This window comes from Macrobrachium rosenbergii, chromosome 47 (assembly GCF_040412425.1).
Source record: "Macrobrachium rosenbergii isolate ZJJX-2024 chromosome 47, ASM4041242v1, whole genome shotgun sequence".
NCBI classification, from domain to species: Eukaryota; Metazoa; Arthropoda; class Malacostraca; order Decapoda; family Palaemonidae; genus Macrobrachium; species Macrobrachium rosenbergii.
In genome coordinates, this window is record NC_089787.1 from 28,359,113 (window position 1) to 28,378,726 (window position 19,614).

Here is a 19,614-nt window from a genome sequence, read left to right on the forward strand (position 1 = left end):
TTATACAATATATGTTTTATTGTAATATAAAAATTCATCGTTCTATTGGAACAATAACAAAATATTTGAAAACGTTGTGTGATGCAATGGCTTAAATTCTAAGTAACCTACTATATAAAGGCTTTCTAATATCACAGATAAGTCATTTAGAATAACTAAGTGTATTCCAGTCCATCGCCACGCCAATCTCTCTCACTGGAGGGCACAATATTCGCATTATTAATTGAAAAATATCAAACGCTTCCAACTTTTCACACAGAATTCATCCACTCTACCTGAAAACAATGTAACTGTATAAACGCTTTCATCTTTAATAATAATAAAACGATAAACAGTCCTGATTTGGTGACTGGATGGAAAAATACGCTATAGATAATATCATCTTACGTTAGGAAACTCGTCAGCACCATAATCCCAGTTCAGACCTGATAATGACACGAGAGACTGGGGCTGTTTAGGTATTCATTGTTATATGGCTTGGAACTCAGGTTTCAATAAACTGTTCGGTATATTAATAAAATCTCATATAACAATGCATTTTCATACTTGAGCAACAACAACAAAAAAAGCGAACAGAAGAGTACAAAGTTAACAAATTGCCATTATTTATCGAGGATATGCGTTATTCTCAGTCTTTCCAGTTAACTCAGGACGGGTTACTTAATCTATCCTTACACCAGGATATAAGAAGAGGTGGCACTTCTCTTCATAAGCGTTTGAAGCTTAACACCGAAATTTTATACGGCAACAGGCCTTGTCAGCATATTGGCCTAGGGAACCAGAGTAGGCAATCTCTTGGCGTTTTCTTAGGACGAACTATATAATCGCTCACTGAATCAGGTATTCCAGAACTCCTAGGCCGATTTTGTGATGTCTCTGTTGGTTTGGGGAGTCGCTAGACTTTAACACCCTACCACACTGCGCAAGGGCCCTTGCTGACATAAAACCAGCTTAATCTAAACCATCCACCATACCACTGGGTCTATCATGCACCACAGCTACTGCGGTTTAATCAGCCACTCGTATCTGTTGTTCAAGTAATCGATTCTCGCTTGACCCACGGGGGAGAGGTCGTCTTTTGGGAAATATTCAGGCACAGGCAGCGCTGCGCTGAGGGTTATGCCAGCGACCAGCAAAATGACGAAGACTGACAGCGCTACCCACCAGCAGTACCTCTCCCACTTCTCGATTTTGAAATTCCTCAGGACGTAGATGCCGACCGTTACGCCAGCGATGGCGCCTCCCAGGTGTCCCATGTGACCGGTCTGGAAAAGAAATTGATACAGTTACTGTACTGTTATTATTATTATTATTATTATTATTATTATTATTATTATTATTATTATTAGCAGTATGGCGAGTAATCTGTCTGTTTGAAATCAAACTCAGGGTAAAGCTGAAGACTATAACCGCGGCCTGGTTCCCGCCAGTCGCCGACCGGAATATTTACCGCATTTTTTCATGTTTTTGTTTGTTTATGTCTTTTGTTTATCTTTATGGTATTTATCGTCTTTTGCTTATGTTTTTACGTTATTCCCAAAGGGGCTGGCACTAAACACGGCGCCAATTTTGCACGAAAACTGGTAGGTCCCAAAACCAAAGGATCACTCACGTTTGAAGGCGTCGAGCTGAAGTATCTGTCGTGTATTGCCAATGACAAATCCATTGTGCTCAGGACGAGTATGATGATCAACTGAACCCACCTAAACTCCATCTGTGACCAGTTCTGCAGGCGAAAAAGAAGCATCACATTGCGCAATGGTTTGGCTTAAGAGGAGGAGTAATATCAAAGAGAATAATTGTAGGTTTAAAATGAATTAGCATTTTTTGTTAGAGTGAAAAATATCACTTAAGAATATGACAGGGTTATAAAAAATGGAAACTAAACTCTTAAATATGCATTTTTCATATAATTAGAGAAAAGAATATTATCCAAGAAGCTTTTTCTGTGGAGACCATCTATTATAGCCATCTCATTGCTAAACAAGGAATTGTCTAAAAAAAACTAAGTATCAAATAATGAGTTTGTTAAACCAACTAGTATGTTCTTATGCAACTAATGACCCTTTACAAAGGGAATTTTCCAAAATATTTTACGTGATGTTTGAAGACTATTGCTTAAAGGTTAATGAACTGTATTAAGATCAATAATATGTTTTAACCTTTATAACTGGTGATTAATGCATAGGCTTAATTTCTTAATTACCATTATCAGCATTCTTCCATAAAACAGAACGCCAATCTAGGAACAAAAATGAGAAAAAAAGAGCTTGGAGACAGAAGGTACAGTCCATAATGATGATAAAAGTTAAACAAAGATTGCTTTGTTCGGTGACCGGTGATAAAATCACAAGAAAAAAAGTTACAATTTTGACTGGGAAAAAAAGTCACATCAATTAATGGTGGCCGGCAATAAAACCACAGGGGTAAAATTCACAATATTTCTTGGGGTTCATTATCTTTATGATATTTACAGTCTTTTGTTCATGTTTATACGGAAATCCCCAACGGGCTTGTACTAAACATACCACGAAGGTGGATGCATACCGGGTTAAAACCCTTGGGGGTCACTATCTAGGGAAAATTATTGTGACTTTTTCCTGCGACTTTTTTACCTGGATTCGTTTTGTTCTTACCAATAGAAGATTCCCAATATGGGCGTATTCTACTGCAAAGACTCCCCCCGACGCTCCGAGGACGAAGATCTGCGGGTGCATAATGGACTGTGCCAAGGACCCAAAGAGTATCCCTGTTAAATAGATGATCCCCACCCTCCACCAACCGTGGAATATCTCCAGCGCGATACCTAGGACTAACTGCACGAGCAAGTTTCCGATGAGGTGCACGTATCTGCAGGAAAGAGTTAATTCATTAAACAGGCAGGAAATTCAGGTTATTATGTCCCACATAATCTCATTCGTATCTTAACCTTACAGTATGAAATAAAGTGATTTATTCACTGGCACTGAATCTAGAAGGCATGACGTATTCATTGGCCAGCATATATATTTAATTAGAATTCCTACGTTCTCAATTTTAGGTATAATTTTTACTTGTTTCATTCATGGATGATATTTCAGAATTCAAATGGGAATGGCAATATACGTTACTCGTACATCCAGTTCAGAAGACTAAAGGGGTTCCAGGAAAAATCTTGTAAACACTAGACCATTGTGAAGCACAACCTAATGACAGAGTTACATAAAAAAAAAATTACAGTCACCCGACTTTCTAGGGCTATTCCTGTTACCTGATTCTAGTACGATTAACCAACCCAAATCTAGTGCTATGAATAAAAAGAAATAAGTGCTCTGAATCATACCCGCTGTGCAGCAAAGCGTAAGTGATGTAACGCCAAGCCTCATAGCGCCTGAACGGATTGAAGATGAGAGGGGAGTAGAGAGGTACAGACTGTAGCGGACTGCTTGTGTTCACCATGTCGACCTTGTAGTAAATGAAGGCGCCTATCTGGAAGAAAGGGAATTTTGAATGAATTTCAAAATACTGAAGGAAATCAGAGTAAATTTTTCAAAATAGTAATTCTTTATGGACATCAAATTTATCAAGTCAGGAGACCTTCGGACATCAAAATAAATCTGTAGGACACTTTAAAAGGAATTAAAGGCCTTTTAACTGGGGATTAGACTCTGTTCGAAAATGAATAAACTGACATGTAAGCCTATGATCTTTTGAATTTTCGCAAGACTGGATGCATATCGTGAATAACAAGAGTAACAATAAACTATATCTGGCATAACTGAGACTGCAACGTATGCAAAACAGTCTCTCTCAGGATGTTGCGCAATTAGAACCTCAAATGTTCAAGCGAAGGTGCAATGCATTACTACCCTAAAACAATTCGCCCGTACTTATGTAGGTCCCTTCTTTCAGTATATTCTATTATCTTCTGTAATTTCTTTCCAATGAACACCATGTTCTTTGGAAGCTTGAATTTCAAGTCAGTGGCCACTGTAGGCTTGTTCCGTATGAATAGGGTTTATTTTCATCATCATCATCATCATCATCATAATAATAATAATAATAATAATAATAATAATAATAATAATAATAATAATAATAATAATAATAATAATCAAGACATAATATTTTTTGGAAACTTGAATTTCAAGTCAATGACCCCTGAAGGCTTGTTCCTTATGAATAGCATTTATTTGCATAATAATAATAATAATAATAATAATAATAATAATAATAATAATAATAATAATAACCAAGGCTGACACAATATTCTTTGGGAGCTTGAATTTCAAGTCAATTACCCCTATAGGCTTGTTCCTTAAGAATAGCATTTATTTGCATAATAATAATAATAATAATAATAATAATAATAATAATAATAATAATAATAAATTATGAATGGAGTAGACCCTCTTTTAAACATGTCCTGTTAAAAAGAATAGCAGCATCAGTGGAATTGATATTATATAAAGTGGGAAGAACTGAAAAGACTTTATAATAATAATAATAATAATAATAATAAAATAATAATAACAATAATAATACTAATAATAATCATCATCATCATCATCAAAGGACCCCCACAGGTAAAACATCTCGCCAATGGAAAGAAGATAAAAAAAAAAACACTTTACATCTTCGTTCATACCTCCATCAGGGACACGAGAATCATGAAGAGGGGAGGCGGACAGCAGGAATACATCTGCAGGTAGTACCTCTTCGCAGCCGTCCTCTCGTTCCGAGGGACAAAGGTCATGGTCATCCTGCTGAAGGTGTCCCTCCTTCTCGGGTATTTGGACGCTGCCTCCGCCTGGTAGTGGAAAAATTTAAGTATACAGTGAAGAGTATAAGTAAATAAAGCTAAATGTAGAATAAGAAAAATAAAAGAATTGGTTTGGTAGTTGAGAGAAATTAAAGAATTAATACTGACATGCATATAAAGGTATAGCTACATACATACATACACATACATACATATATACAGTATATATATATATGTATTATATATATATATATACATACATACAGTATACTATATATATATATATATATATATATATATATATATATATATATATATATATATATTAATACATAGTTGTGTGTATATTTATTACATAAATATATATATATATATATATATATATATATAATTAAGCTAAACAGTGCTAAAAATAAAGCATTAGGTATAAATACAGGTAAAGCTAACTCACTAAATGGCCTACGTAGTCAACCAGTTGGGGCTGACGGCAAATATCCACAGCCGATGTCATTTTAACCAATGACAAGTGCTGAACATGAGCTTCCGCCAATCACGATTAGCCTTACTGATATCGACTGCTGATATTTACCGTCAGTTCCCAAAACACAAATGATATTATTAACACATTTACTTGATTGATGAAAACAAAATATAACATTTGACAAGAATCCCTACCCTTCCCTCCAACCCAATATTTCACAAATGAGAAATGGATAAAAGAAATTAATTAATGAGTAGAAGAACTGATAACGGTAAATTATATCAACTTTTGTATATCTAGCAGAAATCCTTTTACAGTACTTAAATATAGCAAAAAAAAAAAAAAAAGACTTTAAATGCACGTTCCGGAACAATGAGTTTTTCTGTGAAATCTATTGTATTCCGAACTCACTATAAAGTTACAATTGGAGCTAACTGTCAAATGCAATAACGGTTTCTTTAACAACAGACCTTTTCACTGAATTCTAGCTTGAAAACCTTTCATCTTTAGATGTTTCTTTCAGTCTCACTGACGAAAATAGCAGAATCATTGAAATATACCCATTTTCATCAATAAGTTAAACAACAAATAAAGTAATTTACGGTAATAATTGGAAATATGATTTTGGTAGAAAACCACTAAATTCCTTGTGCTCTACATGTATGACGAAAAAAATAATCTCTGTTATACAATACCTTGACAATTTATCAAACAAATAGCAAGAACCTGTGGTCTTAACATTAGGATAAATCTTTTGGCGCCAGCTGGAAACCGGTTAAAAACAACAAGAATTGTTTACGTAAGGAATTGGTGGCATCTGGCATCCGTCACGGAGGTGAGACGGGAGTGCGCAGGCGCTAGAAGATTTATCCTAATGTTAAGACCCAGATTTGCTCCGCGTATGAACAATTTGGTACTTAGACAGCAAACAAATACAAATTTCTGATACATCAGAACATAAACATTAGCATATACACTTACAAAGGTCATGTACTCCTCGTAGTCTATATAACCGTCGTTATTCAGGTCTGCCTTCATCAGGAGCCTGACTACCAGAGAATTGGGCATCCTGTCCCCTTTCTCCGTCTCCAGGAGGGCTCGTTTGACCTTGGACAGAGGAATCCTTCGGTTCCTCTGCAGGTCCTGGCTCTCCCAGAACTTTTGCGCTATCTCTTGGACCCAGTTCGAGGTCGGTGGTGCCTCCTGTCCAGGGTAAAGAAACTGTGAAAATTAGCAGGTGTTTGCAACTTGTATAGAACTATGAAAAGGCAAATATATAAAGGTGCGTTCACACAAACAGTCAAACGTCATAAATACATGTCGGCTACTTACCACAACAAGGTGGCTACTTGTCACATACATATTACAAACAGGTTGGCTACTTGTCACATACATATCACAAACATGTTGGCAACTTATCACATACATATCACAAACAGGTTGGCTACTTGTCACATACATATCACAAACAGGTTGGTGACTTATCACATACATATCACAAACAGGTTGTCTACCTATCACACACATATCACAAACAGGTTGGCAACTTATCCCATACATATCACAAACAGGTTGGCGACTTATCACATGCATATCACAAACAGGTTGGCTACTTATCACATACATATCACAAACAGGTTTGCAACTTATAACATATAGATCACAAACAGTTTGGCGACTCATCACATACAGGTTGGCTACTTATCACATACATATCACAAACAGGTTGGCAACTTATCACATATATATCACAAACAGGTAAACAGGTTGACTACTTATCACGTACATATCACAAACAGGTTGGCTACCTATCGCATACATATCACAAACAGGTTGGCTACTTGTCACATACATATCACAAACAGGTTGGCTACTTATCACAAACATGTTGAAAACAAGTCAAGAACAGTGATTGGAGAACGAGCCTTCGGCAAATGATGAACAATCGCATAAACCACTGGTGAGAACTATCAGTAAGTCATTAGCATTCAACCTGCTTGTGATTGTGTACAATAAGTTGCCAACGTGTGTTTATGACAAGTTTTACTGCAATGTGGACGCACCCTAACATATTAAAAAATAAGAAGAGCTAAACACATTCGCACGAGGTTAAGGATTAGCAAAAAAATGCCATTGTGGTTGTAATATGCAAATGACAAAGATAATGCCAAGCTGTTGTAACGGTTAATAAGTTTGTAACGTATTAAAGATCGTGAAATCAGCCAACCATTCATACTGTATACAGAATAGCAACTGACATGAGTTGCTAATCTAATGACGAATGCATTTTTGCGTGCATATTGCTCAGTACAAGAAAGGGGAAACCCTTAACACATCTCACAAAAAATACAGATTTCTTGGTACCATAACTACTTAGTTACCAGCTTCACAAACAAACGCGGAGGTCAATATAAACAAACGCCGCTGCTCAGTTACCACCATGAGTTGCAATTAGCCGGAGGAATGTGGGTAAAATTATTTTCACGTTCCAGTCACGCTCCATCTTTCACACACTTTTGCAATACGAAGGTTAAAGATACATGAAGTCAGCTAAGCTTCCGTAATCCCTTGGCTTGTTGTTTCTGCGGCTATAATGGGTTTAAATGCCCCTGCTTGGGGTCAAAATGCAATATAAATAGAGTTTTTCTAAGACAGGTTCACGAATTTAACTCAGAGAGAGAGAGAGAGAGAGAGAGAGAGAGAGAGAGACTTGCATACTGATATGACAGTAATAATCTAAGATTTCACCATAATTACAATACAATCTTTATAGGCAATAAGTAAGCGAAAATGGAACCTCTACTGAGAATTTTGACAGCACTTATTCATAATAAAAATACTTAGCTAATTAAAAACATCTTTCTCCAATAAACAGTAGCAAGAAAAACCATTTACTCTCAGTCGAAAACCAATGACACCTGAAACTGTTACCCACATTAGCAGACTCGACTGTATCTATGGTAGCCATCTTTTCACTCCCGCCTTACAGGAGCCTTCGAAATCTTCTAAATATCCCCGAGGATCTTCGTTCTCCTTTCCACCACTTCCTTGGTATTATTCTCCTCGTAAAATTGTTATTGTCAACGTTGGCGTTTCCTTTCTATAGACTCGAGATGAAGACGTGTGCTCTCAGTGCATAGCATAGCTGGCAGACGAATCTTGTATCTGTCAAACTGGAATAAAAAAGAATATGTAGTATAATGCAATAGTAAAATGTTATTAGTCTACATATGCAGCATACTGAAATAAATTTAGCTTACATTATATACATGAATACAGCTTCTTCTCACATCTCAGCTATCAGGTCAAACATGATAAAGTGGCATTTAAAGATTTTCTTATAACTTTTTCAAGAATAGTTCAGGTGTGGGCACAAGAGACAAATGATTCTTGAGAGGTGCTTAAAAAGAAATGTCTCTTTTTTTTATTTATAAAATCGTGGAATACAAAAGTAAGTGGAGGCAAGTACAGACTTGAAATTAACAGGTATTGAATAGATAAAAGTGATTTACATGACATTATAATAACTGCATATTTTGCAGCGATTATTACGTCATAAGCCGTTTACGTATTCAGATGTAAAATGACACTGCGCAAGTCTTAAGCGCCATGTACATGTCCGAAAAAAATATATGTTTATAAATAAAAGGTTTTACGCATCTATTTGTCTCTTACTACTAAAATACCAATGACTTACAGAATTACTTTATAAATATGAAGGTGAAGTTATATGACATTACAATGTCCTTCGAAGATTCATTCATATTCATCAGTCTACGAAAAGATATTCATTGTCAAGAATACAGTTACATCAACCTGCTTGCTCAAGCACAAACGTGAAAATCATACCTGTATGTGTTTAAACCTGTGCTCCACTGAGGACTTACAATCACATATACGCATGTGTATTAATCATAGAGAACACAGTTATACAAACCTGCTTGCTCAGGCCCATAAGCAAAAAAAAAAAAAAAAAAAAACTGCAAAATTATACCCACACGTACTTAAACCTGTGCTCAACTTAAGGCTTACAGACACATATACGCACGTGTGTACATGTGCAGAGAGAGATATTTACGAATCGTAACCTCTCAAACGCCGGAACAAGGACAGGATGCGGTTAATGAATGTTGCACGTCATGCTTCCTTAATTCTATGTTAGATTTCATTTAAGATTCTGAGTTTCAGGGAAAATTTCCTTGAATTTGTGATCACGGTAACGGAAACAGGAAGACGAAACAAACATACGCACACACAAGCATACATACATAGATACACACCACACACACATATATATATATATGTATGTATAAATACATACGTACATATATGTACATATAACATATATAGAGATATATATTATACATATATATATACAAAATATACATAATATATAAATATATATATATGTATATATATGTATATATATATATATATATGTATATATATACATATATATATATATATCGTGTACTGTATGCATATACATATATCACAAGAAATCCGACAAAAATAACCAAACAAGAGTAAATTGCCTGACGTATGAGATAACACTTTCCAGGGACCTTGAAGACACCATTGTCACAAAAAAAAAAAAAAAACAGGACCTTAAATTTAGCGTTAGACTTCCGGCCTGCGTCGAACACAACATTCATTTGCGCTTATCCAAGTGTTTTTTTTTTTTTTTTTTTTTTTTTGCATTTAACGTAGATATTTTTGGATGAGTTTTTAGAATTTTTTCTATGATTGTATATATCATTTTATTTATTCATTATTTAGCTTTCATTATGATTTTCATTAGTCTCATTAATACCTAAAATTGGAGGATTTGTTAAAGTAAAACAAAAGCAATAAACAAAATAAGTAAATCAAAAGCAATAAACAAAACGTAACGTAATTTTTTTTTGTTAAAAGTATTTTTATCCCGGGCATCGATTGACTTCTTCTATATTCCTCTTTTATCTATTCTGTAAAAAGGAAATGTGAAAAAACTAGTTCAATATTTGTAAGTAACACGATTTTATCTATGAAATCTTATGCTTATCCATTAATTCATTTATTACTCATGTTGAACTTTCATCGAAAAGTGGGAGTAGTATATATTACATGGGAGTTAGGAAATGCAATGCACAAAATCTTTACTATTTTACTAATACTTATATATACATATTTATAATTATGTGTGTATGTATAGACATATATATATATATATATATATATATATATATATATATATATATATATATATATATATATATATTTACAAAAATCAAGCAATACTGCTTTAAAGCAAAGTAAAATAAAAATCCTATTATCATACTGACAAAAATCATCAAACAAACATTCACGGAAATTCTGAACGACAATAAAAAAAAGTTCATTCTATAAATAAAAAAGACTGTATTATTATGGTTTTCCCTTGTGGTTCAGCAGGGTTAAAATGCGTTTGTGTTGTTTACTTCCCACAAGCAAATAAACAAACTGCTTGCTCCGAAAGAAGACGCAAAATAAAAATGAGTCACAGGGCTAAGTGACCTTTCCCAGTTCATCTCTGGAGCTCTCCTACGTCCTCATCTGAAGACATTCCTTTTTTTCTTCCTCCTAGCTGTTTGTCATCGGATAAAACAAAACAGGTTTACTTTACACCATCTGCCTCTTTTAGTGGTCTGTAAAAGAAAACTATTGTTCCGGCTTTGTCTGTGCGTCCGCTCTTTTTGTCCGTCCCCCCAGATCTTCAAAACTACTGGCTAGAGGGCTGCAAATTGGTATGTTGATCATCCACTTTCCAGTCATTAAATATATCAAATTGCAGCCCTCTAGCTTCAGTAGTTTTTATTTTATTTAAGGTTAAAGTTAGCCATGATCGTGCATCTGGCATCACTATAGGTGCCAACAACACAGGACACCACCGGGCCGTGGCTGAAAGTTTCATGGGCCGCGGCTTTAAATTCAAGGGCCGCAGCTTTAAGCTTCATGGGCCGTGGCCGTTTTGAAAACTCTATTACGCCGAAGAAAATTTTACTCATTTTTTTTCTTTTTTTTATACAATAGTCGGGTAGTCTACAGAGCAAGGAGACAGGAATGTTCAGTGCAATTTGGGGGTTGGGGTTGGGGGGAAGCTCCCCAGGCCAGTTGAGGCCACGGCGCCCTAAGTTATTGTTAGGAAGGTTAAATCTGGTTAGGTCAGGACAAGGCATTCTAGGAAAGATTAGGATTTCTCCCACCTACACCTGTCTCCCTACTCTGCATCCGCTCTCATTAGTCAGAGACAAAGAATACAAAAAAACAAACACTTGATAGAGTTACAACTTATAACCCAACAAAAACTAAGGTCAAATTTTCTCAAGTTCAAACACCGTCTTCTCCCTTTCAAAAGATTACGTAATGGCAACGGCTCGCGTGGTCTAGTTACCTAATCCCAGGAAAGCAACAGGTAAGCAATGTTTGACCTTCAGGAAACTATGGAAAACTGAGTGAGATTTGAAGAGGATTTATTTTCGCGTATCAGTTTTGGTTCGTAATTTCGCGCAAATAAACACTTCACTCAATGCACCACTTTCACGGACACGTTTTGATCACGTTTTATAATCTTCAAGAAGATACATGAATCAGACTACTGAAAATGATTTCAATTACTACACAGTGACACATAAAAAATAGCCTGATTGAAAAATCTTACCAGAAGATGCATTAACAATTGTTCATCCCAGGTCTGGTCTCGAAGATAGTATGGTCCAGCTCCTCCTCACACAACGAGAGCCAAGGGAAGACTGAGTCACTCACTGGGTGAGTCGCTGAGCCAACATCCTGAATGCCTCGGCGTACCTGTAGGGGAGGATCCCGCAGCCTTGATAATAAACATAGCACTCCTTCAACCATAAACCCCACCTCCCAATCCTCTCCTCCTCCCCGCCATCATGACAATCACGCGCGCGCGCACACATGAACACACACACACACACACACACGAACTCAGTTACTATCAACGACTTTATATCCTTTCCCATTCGTCTTAATGTTTCACTTCGCCTTAATATCTCAGTTCAGGTCTACCATATTTTCCATCGCAATTCCCCCCATCAATTCTAGCTGCCTTCCCCAGGATACGTGATCCCTATCTATCTTTATAGGGGCCCCTCCCCCTGTCCCTCCCCACAAACCAAAGCGCCCTCCCACACCCACACCAGTTCACAGGGTCACGGGCGAACGCTCGGGACTCGGTCTGACCCCAGACTGTGTATACCAAGGTAAAGTTTGTTACAAAAAAGATGTAGTTTCTATTTTTTAAACATTAATTTACGTTAAATCTGCGACTAAATGGAGAGAGAGAGAGAGAGAGAGAGAGAGATGTCTCAGCAATATTTTTCCTCGTAGGACCACTTTGATGCATTCGTACCGTGATGAAATTGACCAACGGCAACTCACCACCAGTCTATCTGGAATGAAGACAAAGAGAAATTCGAATGCAGTACAGTAGGAAATAAACGCGCATGCGTCATACGCTCCTTTCGTGTCTCACCATTAATGAGATAAAGACGATTATATATCTTTTACATTATTTACATAATTTTTCAATGGATGGTCATATCCCAAACTGGACAAAAGTTCCTAACTTAAAAATGGTAATTTCCAGCATCTCGTCAAACTTGAATTTATTTTGGAAACATGGCGTACGAAAATAACAATTGCAATAAAAGTATATTTGCAAACAAAAAAAAATAAAACGAAAACTGTAAAAAATCAAATCAGTGATCAATGGATGTTCAGAGAGCGGATACACTCATTAAAGAATGAACAAATTCTCTGAACCGGATAACAAAAAAAAAAAAAAAGGGGGAACCAAAGATAAAAAAATTCCGAACCAGCGATCCGTAACCGGAATGCATCCGGATATTATCGGTTCCTTCGTCACATGAATTTTCTCGTGGTATATATTAATTTCCTCTGAATTCTGTACAGTCATTAAAGCAATGCTTTAAGGTATGAACCAAAAAAAAAAGCGCTCAATTTTATTTTTTTTTATATATTATAGTGTCACCTTGAGTAAGAATGTTCGTAGTATAGTTTGAACTGAGATATGTACAAATTAATGAACAGGCAGAAAATAGTCAAATTGATAATTATAATTTGATGAAGAATCAGATAATTTTATTTTGATGAACAAACTGACTAACAGCTTTCAGAAACCACAAGTAGATAAGTGAAACAAACAAATAAATAATCACAAACATTCTAGAAAATAACTTGGGAAGTATCTGACATCTGTACCATGAAAAACTGGCTACTTGATATTCTTAACTCGTACGTTGGATATGAATGTTTTAAATGCATGGATTATCTATTTGCTTTGAATAAAGAAAGGAAATAGCTTGAGTATCTAAACTTCTGGGATAGCAGGAATAAAAAAAACAGTGCTCTGATGCGTCTTCAAAGCTGGAAGGTCACGAAGCACCAGAGATGTTGCTGAAGAGAGCTTTGAAAGCTTTCAAAGCTTTGAAATATTCGCGCGAGAACTGCCTTCAAATTTTGGCGCCAAGATAACTTTCGAGGTTCAAATAAATTCAGCGTGTAAATACTAACTCAGATATGCCAATGCATCATCAACAAATAAAACCAACGTAAAAAAAAAGCTATATATTAAAATTTTACTTAATAATAACGAAAGTATCGATCCCCAAATCGACCGTATCCACGCCACGTCTGAGAAGAGACAGCTGATCAGAAACTGACAGTTGTAGCGTCCCCGTCGCCATGGCAACAGCGTCGTTTGGAAGCATGGCGACCAAGATCACCAAGTGGACCAGGGAAAAAGGTGGTAGGAAGGACTTTGTCGATGCTACGCGACGTAGCCATCAGCCTTTAACTTACCACCTGTCCGAGCACGAAACGAACAAGATGAAGGAGTTGGCGAGATATGATAAAACCAGGGAGAGCGAGGGCAAAGAAGATAAAATAGAAGCGAAAGAGGACGCGGTCATCAGGAAGAGGATCGAGAAGCTACGAGCTCAGTTGCATAGTTTCTCCGTCGGAGAGGTATTTCTCTTTCTTTAAAATTCTGGTGGTTTTTCAGGGTCTCTGTGGTAAAGTGTAGTCAAGCCATAGCAATAAACACAAAAAATTACAACCATATCCCGAAATTTAAATTTCATCAACAAAACTCAGTTGCCGTCTTGCATGCAATCACTGGAAACTAATCACTCAAATTTTGCTCAGGTAATGCGTGTTGCTTTAGAATGAAAATATCAATAAACCTCATGTCTTCTAGATTAAAGAAACAGCAACATTACCCATTTCTTGATGGAAGCCTCGCTTATACCTCGAGATTTCCTAAGCAATAATGAGCATCTATTGATTTACTTTTTGTAAAGTAGCACTTTGAATCAGTATACAAAAGCTGTGTCAATTCACTGAACATTGATCACAAATTCCAAAAATACATCACTACTGATATGATATGTGGATTTTACGACAATTGAAGCGTTAACTCATACCAAGTCTATGAAACCTTCCCTATCATCTTGAAGATAATTCAACAGGTCATAAAACCAAAGCTCTGGTAAACTAACAAGTTGAATTCGATTCAACCTCTTAAAATAGTTCAAGAAGTCTTGAGTCAAAGTTCTGCATTATTCATATGTAGTTAAATTAAGCTCCACGCATGAATTTCCAAATCATTCAACAGGTCTTACCTAACTTCTCCGAGACTATTTCATAACTTTCGACCAAATTTACGTGAATTGTGAAATCATTCAACAGGTTTTGTTGTCAGAGTTTGCAAAATTACCGCACGAAGACCTATAGGTAATTCAATGTTCCTAAAAATACTAATTAGCCCTATAGTCAAACTTCTCCCTAAAATATTAACCTTATAGTTAAACTTCTCCATAAAATATTAACCTTATAGTTAAACTTCTCCCTAAAATATTAACGTTATAGTTAAACTTCTCTCTAAAATATCAGTTAACCTTATAATCAAACTTCTCCCTAAAATATTAACCTTATGGTCAAACTTCTCCATAAAATATCAATTAACCTTATAGTCAAACTTCTCCCTAAAATATCAATTAACCTTGTGGTCAAACTTCTCCCTAAAATAATATTTTATGGAGAAGTTTGACTATAAGGTTAATTGATATTTTAAGGAGAAGTTTGACTATAAGGTTAATTGATATTCTAAGAAGTTTAATTAGGTAAATTAATATTTTAGGGAGAAGTTTGACTATAAGGTTAATTGACATTTTAAGGAGAAGTTTAACTATTAGGTAAATTAATATTTTAGGGAGAAGTTTGACTATAAGGTTAATTGATATCATCAATTAACCTTATAGTGAAACTTCTCCCTAAAATATCAGTTAACCTTATAACCAAACTGTGTCAACAAGAATCAAACATTACTTGTAGACTTTCACGTCACGAATTTCAGAGCAACAAGGTATCCGTCGAAAAGACCCCTTCGGAGGGCGACGCCCCCCCGAAGAGCCTAAAGGAACTGAAGGAGGAGGCGAAGAAGAGGAAGGATCTACTGAGAACCGCCAGGTCTTACATTCCACCAACAGCGCAGCCAATCACGCCGAAGCAACGCGGTCAGCGCATCCACACGAAGGTCAGTTCTGGTCAAGTCAGCCGGGCAGCTAGCTAGCTAGCAACTGGCGATGACGTCACTCTGCGTGAGCGTCGATGACGTCATCCTGAGTCATCGTCGATAACGTCATTACGAGCGCATGTTTCTGTGCATATTTAAGCGTTGCTCAGATGAGCAAGAACCTGTCATGTGATAAGGTCATCTCAGCCTGACTAACAATCTGTTTTGTTCTTTAACTCATAAAACTTTTTATAGGACACTGGTCTTGATGCGTTAATTTCTTTCGTTTCCTAGGCTACGTATAATGCATTGCACGTATACTGCTTGTATACATTCTTACTGACAAACGTATCCATACCTCTTATACACATTCAAATTATGAAAAAAATTTATGGTCCTAATCTTAATCATTCACTTTAATCAATGAATAAAAATCCATTCGACAAAATAATCATATTCATATAATAATGAGCATGAAACAGACAAATAAATAAATTGAATACCCTCCCACGCCAATCACACTTGAAGAAAACACGTAGTATAAAAATACCCAAGTAAAAACTCCCTCACCGGTTTTCCCCGACCAGGTATTGGCCGGAAGAGCCGTCCAGGTGAGAGAGAAGCAGGAGAGAATCAGAGAGAGAGAAGAATACGACGCCAAGTGGGCCGAGAGGGTCATCGAGAACCACGAAAGATACGAGGACGACAAATGGCGGGAAAAACTGGAGAGAATCGAGAAGAAGGAGAAACTCAAGAAAGATCTGGATGAACAGTGAGTATTATTATTATTATTATTATTATTATTATTATTATTATTATTAGTTAACGTGTGGCATAGTCGTAGAGTTCGTCATTGGAACTGGAATCTAAGATTTAGGCCTAAGGCCAAGCGTTGGGACATATGACGTCATTCAGCGTCGAAAAGGAAACAGTAAAAAGGTTTTAAAGGCATAACAGGGGGGAAACCTCGCAGTTGTACTATGAAACAATTGTTAGAAGAGGGTGGAAAGTAAGATGGAAGAAAGATAATATGAACAGAGGTACAGTATACGGAATGAAAGGGGTTGCAGCTCGGGGCCGAAGGGACGCTGCAAAGAACCTTCAGTAATACCTAAAGCGCACCGCGTGAGATGTACTAACGACACTAACCCCCTAAAGGATTGAGAACGTTATGTTTGTTGCTTAAAATGTACTACAACGACATCCATCCTCTCCACTCATCTTTACCTGGTCTAACTGTTTTAGCTCCTAACACTAGGCAGGCTGCTGCTATAAACAGTGTGACATCTTCTAACAACTACTTTAATACTACTCAATTTGCTAAGAATTTTATCTTAGCCACAACTGAATGTAGAATAGTTTGCCTGATGCAGCTCATCAATCCCCAGATCTCAAGATACTTCAGCTAGGAACAAATTCATCCCTACTCTCTGAGAAGTCTCCTGAATTGCAGGTGTATCGAATTTATTTTCTATTCCCTCACATTTATTTATTTCTTAAACATCTTTTTCTATAACTTGCCTCTCTCTACAAACTGATTTCCTTTTGGAACCCTCTTGGGTCTATCTATAGTCTGTCGACCCCGTCCATAAGGGTTTTCAGAGGAAGATTTTAAGAAAAAAGAAAGTACTTTACTCACTAATATCCTGAAAACTGAGTAAAATCTCATCTTATACAGATGCGTTGAACTTGCCAGACGTAGGAAGACGGCCAGGGCTAACTTAGTTGACGTTCGCAAGGACATTGAACTCTCGGACCAGCTTCACGAGAGACATCAGCAACACTGGAAGACGGAGGTGGGGCTTACATGGTGCTTGATGGTTTGATTTTTTTTTTATCTTTCATTATAAAAATACATTAATGCAGATTTGCAGTTATTTCATAGTATTCACATAATTTAACAATGATAATTTTTCTTCTTACCAGGTTCGATTCAAAAGAAATTAATAACAAATTACTCCTTAAGCTGGATTTTTGCTGAGTGACCCAGTAGTAACTTAGTCTATCCAATGTTCCTGCATTATTATTATTATTATTATTATTATTATTATTATTATTATTATTATTATTATTATTATTATTATTATTGTTGTTGTTGTTGTTGTTGTTGTTGTTGTTGCTGAAATGCTTAAAACCCGGAGAGGCGAATACATAGACCAGTGAACAATGAAAATAGTTATTATTTCATAACTCTAAGAAAACAGAATTTCTCCTCGCGAGCCGAATAAAAAAAAATCGGGTTTATAGGTCTAAGACCAACAGTTTAGAAGTCTAACAACGTGCATTTCAACGATAAAAAAACCTACAATTAATTTATAAGGTTTGATAGTCAAAGATACATTAGTTTACAGACATTGATAACACAATTTAGAAGTACAGAAACGAATTTTAGAAACTCACAAAGTCACAAAGCTGTTTCTTCCCTCCGCAGAGCAACAAGGCCAAACTACAGTACAGAGAGAAGGCTCTGAAGGAAATCCAAGACATCAACGACAGGAAACTCCAGGAGGCCATTCGGGAAGAGGAACTGAAAGCGGAGGACCTCAGGTACTCCGCCTTCAAGAGGGCCTACGCCCGTAGGGTCAAGCAAAGGATTCTGGACAAGATGCACGGAAGGCGACCAACGACTCAGGTTTAGAGATTTACCCGCTATACGTCGTTGGTCTAGAAACTGCGCCTAGATCTAGGAAATCTGTGATTCCTTATTGTATTTACCAGGACATGCATTTGATGACCTTTATAATTGAGACCCCAGTTTTTTAATATCAAACTAAACTGTTATATTATCATTTACAGTTCCTTGGAACATTTCTGATAAGGCATTCAGCTCTAATTTTAAGTGATATTTTCAGATCAAGGGATCACATTCTATTTTAACATGTTATTTTTATAATTACCATTATTACCCACTTTATATAACAAGCTAAAGGTCACTGAACTTGGTCGATCAACTTTCACAGAATGGCTTCCTCATATTTGAAAAGGTGACAAGATAATTGAGACGACAGAAAAACATTACTCATATAAAATTGTAATAATTAAAACAAGTCTAATATTAAGACCTTTAAAACTATAAAGTTCCTTTTCATTCAGACAGCATTTCTGTGAAAGTATTCAAAATCATTTTAATTGATATTTTTGTATGTGGTGAAATATCAGCATTATATTCCTCTAAGGTATTTTTCACACTAAAAAATGTTATCATAAGCTAATGGTATGTTTTGCAGGTATAAAGCATTTAAATATTGCCTAAGGCCATTTAAATTCAGTGTTGTTATTTTTGTGAATTGAAGATTGACTTCCTTCTAGTTTTAAATGATTTTTGAGATGTACAAGAAGAATAAAATTGATTTTTCAAAGAATATTTCCTTTCCCTTCATTAGATTTACTTCAAATGGGACTATGAAGTAATTGAGACCATAAAGTAATTGGGATTGCAAAGTAACTGGAACTATAAAGTAATTAGGATTATAAAGTAAATGGTACAGTAAAGTAATAATACCTATACGAAAAACATAATTGAACATTACTTATCCCTTATAATTAGTATTCCGGTTACTATTAAATACCCCTTTCTAGCCCAGGTAAGGAGGCGAGCAAGGTCGGAAGAAGGTTACGGCTTAACCATGAATGAAATGACAGATGAACGTCCTCTGATGGGGAAAACAAAAGCAGGATGAGAATTCCAAAGCTTTGTCAGTTGAGTGACAGGAACAGGTCCTGAAACGCTCCAATCCGGGAAGATTGCCTACCCCATCAGCCTTACCTATTAAGAAAGAAATAGATTTGATGCGAAGGATACGAAAGAAT

The 19,614-nt window shown here is 36.2% G+C and overlaps 2 protein-coding genes across 4 annotated transcripts in view; one reads left to right on the forward strand and one right to left on the reverse strand.

Annotated features, from left to right (window-relative positions):
* The window catches only part of LOC136830703 (rhomboid-related protein 2-like), a 26,910-nt gene continuing 7,296 nt past the window's right edge, over positions 1 to 19,614 (reverse strand). The window contains exons 2-10 of one of the 3 annotated variants that reach the window (XM_067090467.1): positions 17,444 to 17,587; positions 11,902 to 12,047; positions 8,158 to 8,395; positions 6,204 to 6,425; positions 4,628 to 4,789; positions 3,323 to 3,468; positions 2,637 to 2,850; positions 1,613 to 1,726; positions 1 to 1,265 (exon numbers count right to left, since the gene is read on the reverse strand). In XM_067090467.1, the coding sequence (XP_066946568.1) occupies positions 999 to 1,265; positions 1,613 to 1,726; positions 2,637 to 2,850; positions 3,323 to 3,468; positions 4,628 to 4,789; positions 6,204 to 6,425; positions 8,158 to 8,190 (1,158 nt within the window). In that variant the 5' untranslated portion in view covers positions 8,191 to 8,395; positions 11,902 to 12,047; positions 17,444 to 17,587 and the 3' untranslated portion in view covers positions 1 to 998. Of the gene's footprint in view, positions 1,266 to 1,612; positions 1,727 to 2,636; positions 2,851 to 3,322; positions 3,469 to 4,627; positions 4,790 to 6,203; positions 6,426 to 8,157; positions 8,396 to 11,901; positions 12,355 to 17,443; positions 17,588 to 19,614 lie in introns of those variants that run through there. The other 2 variants (XM_067090469.1, XM_067090468.1) reach the window with 2 other exon arrangements.
* LOC136830903 (golgin subfamily A member 6-like protein 22) lies at positions 13,768 to 18,532 on the forward strand. Its single transcript, XM_067090875.1, has 5 exons — positions 13,768 to 14,267; positions 15,646 to 15,825; positions 16,392 to 16,576; positions 17,483 to 17,600; positions 18,236 to 18,532. Exons 1-5 carry the CDS (start codon positions 13,974 to 13,976, stop codon positions 18,440 to 18,442), a joined length of 984 nt encoding a protein of 327 aa, XP_066946976.1. The 5' UTR covers positions 13,768 to 13,973; the 3' UTR covers positions 18,443 to 18,532.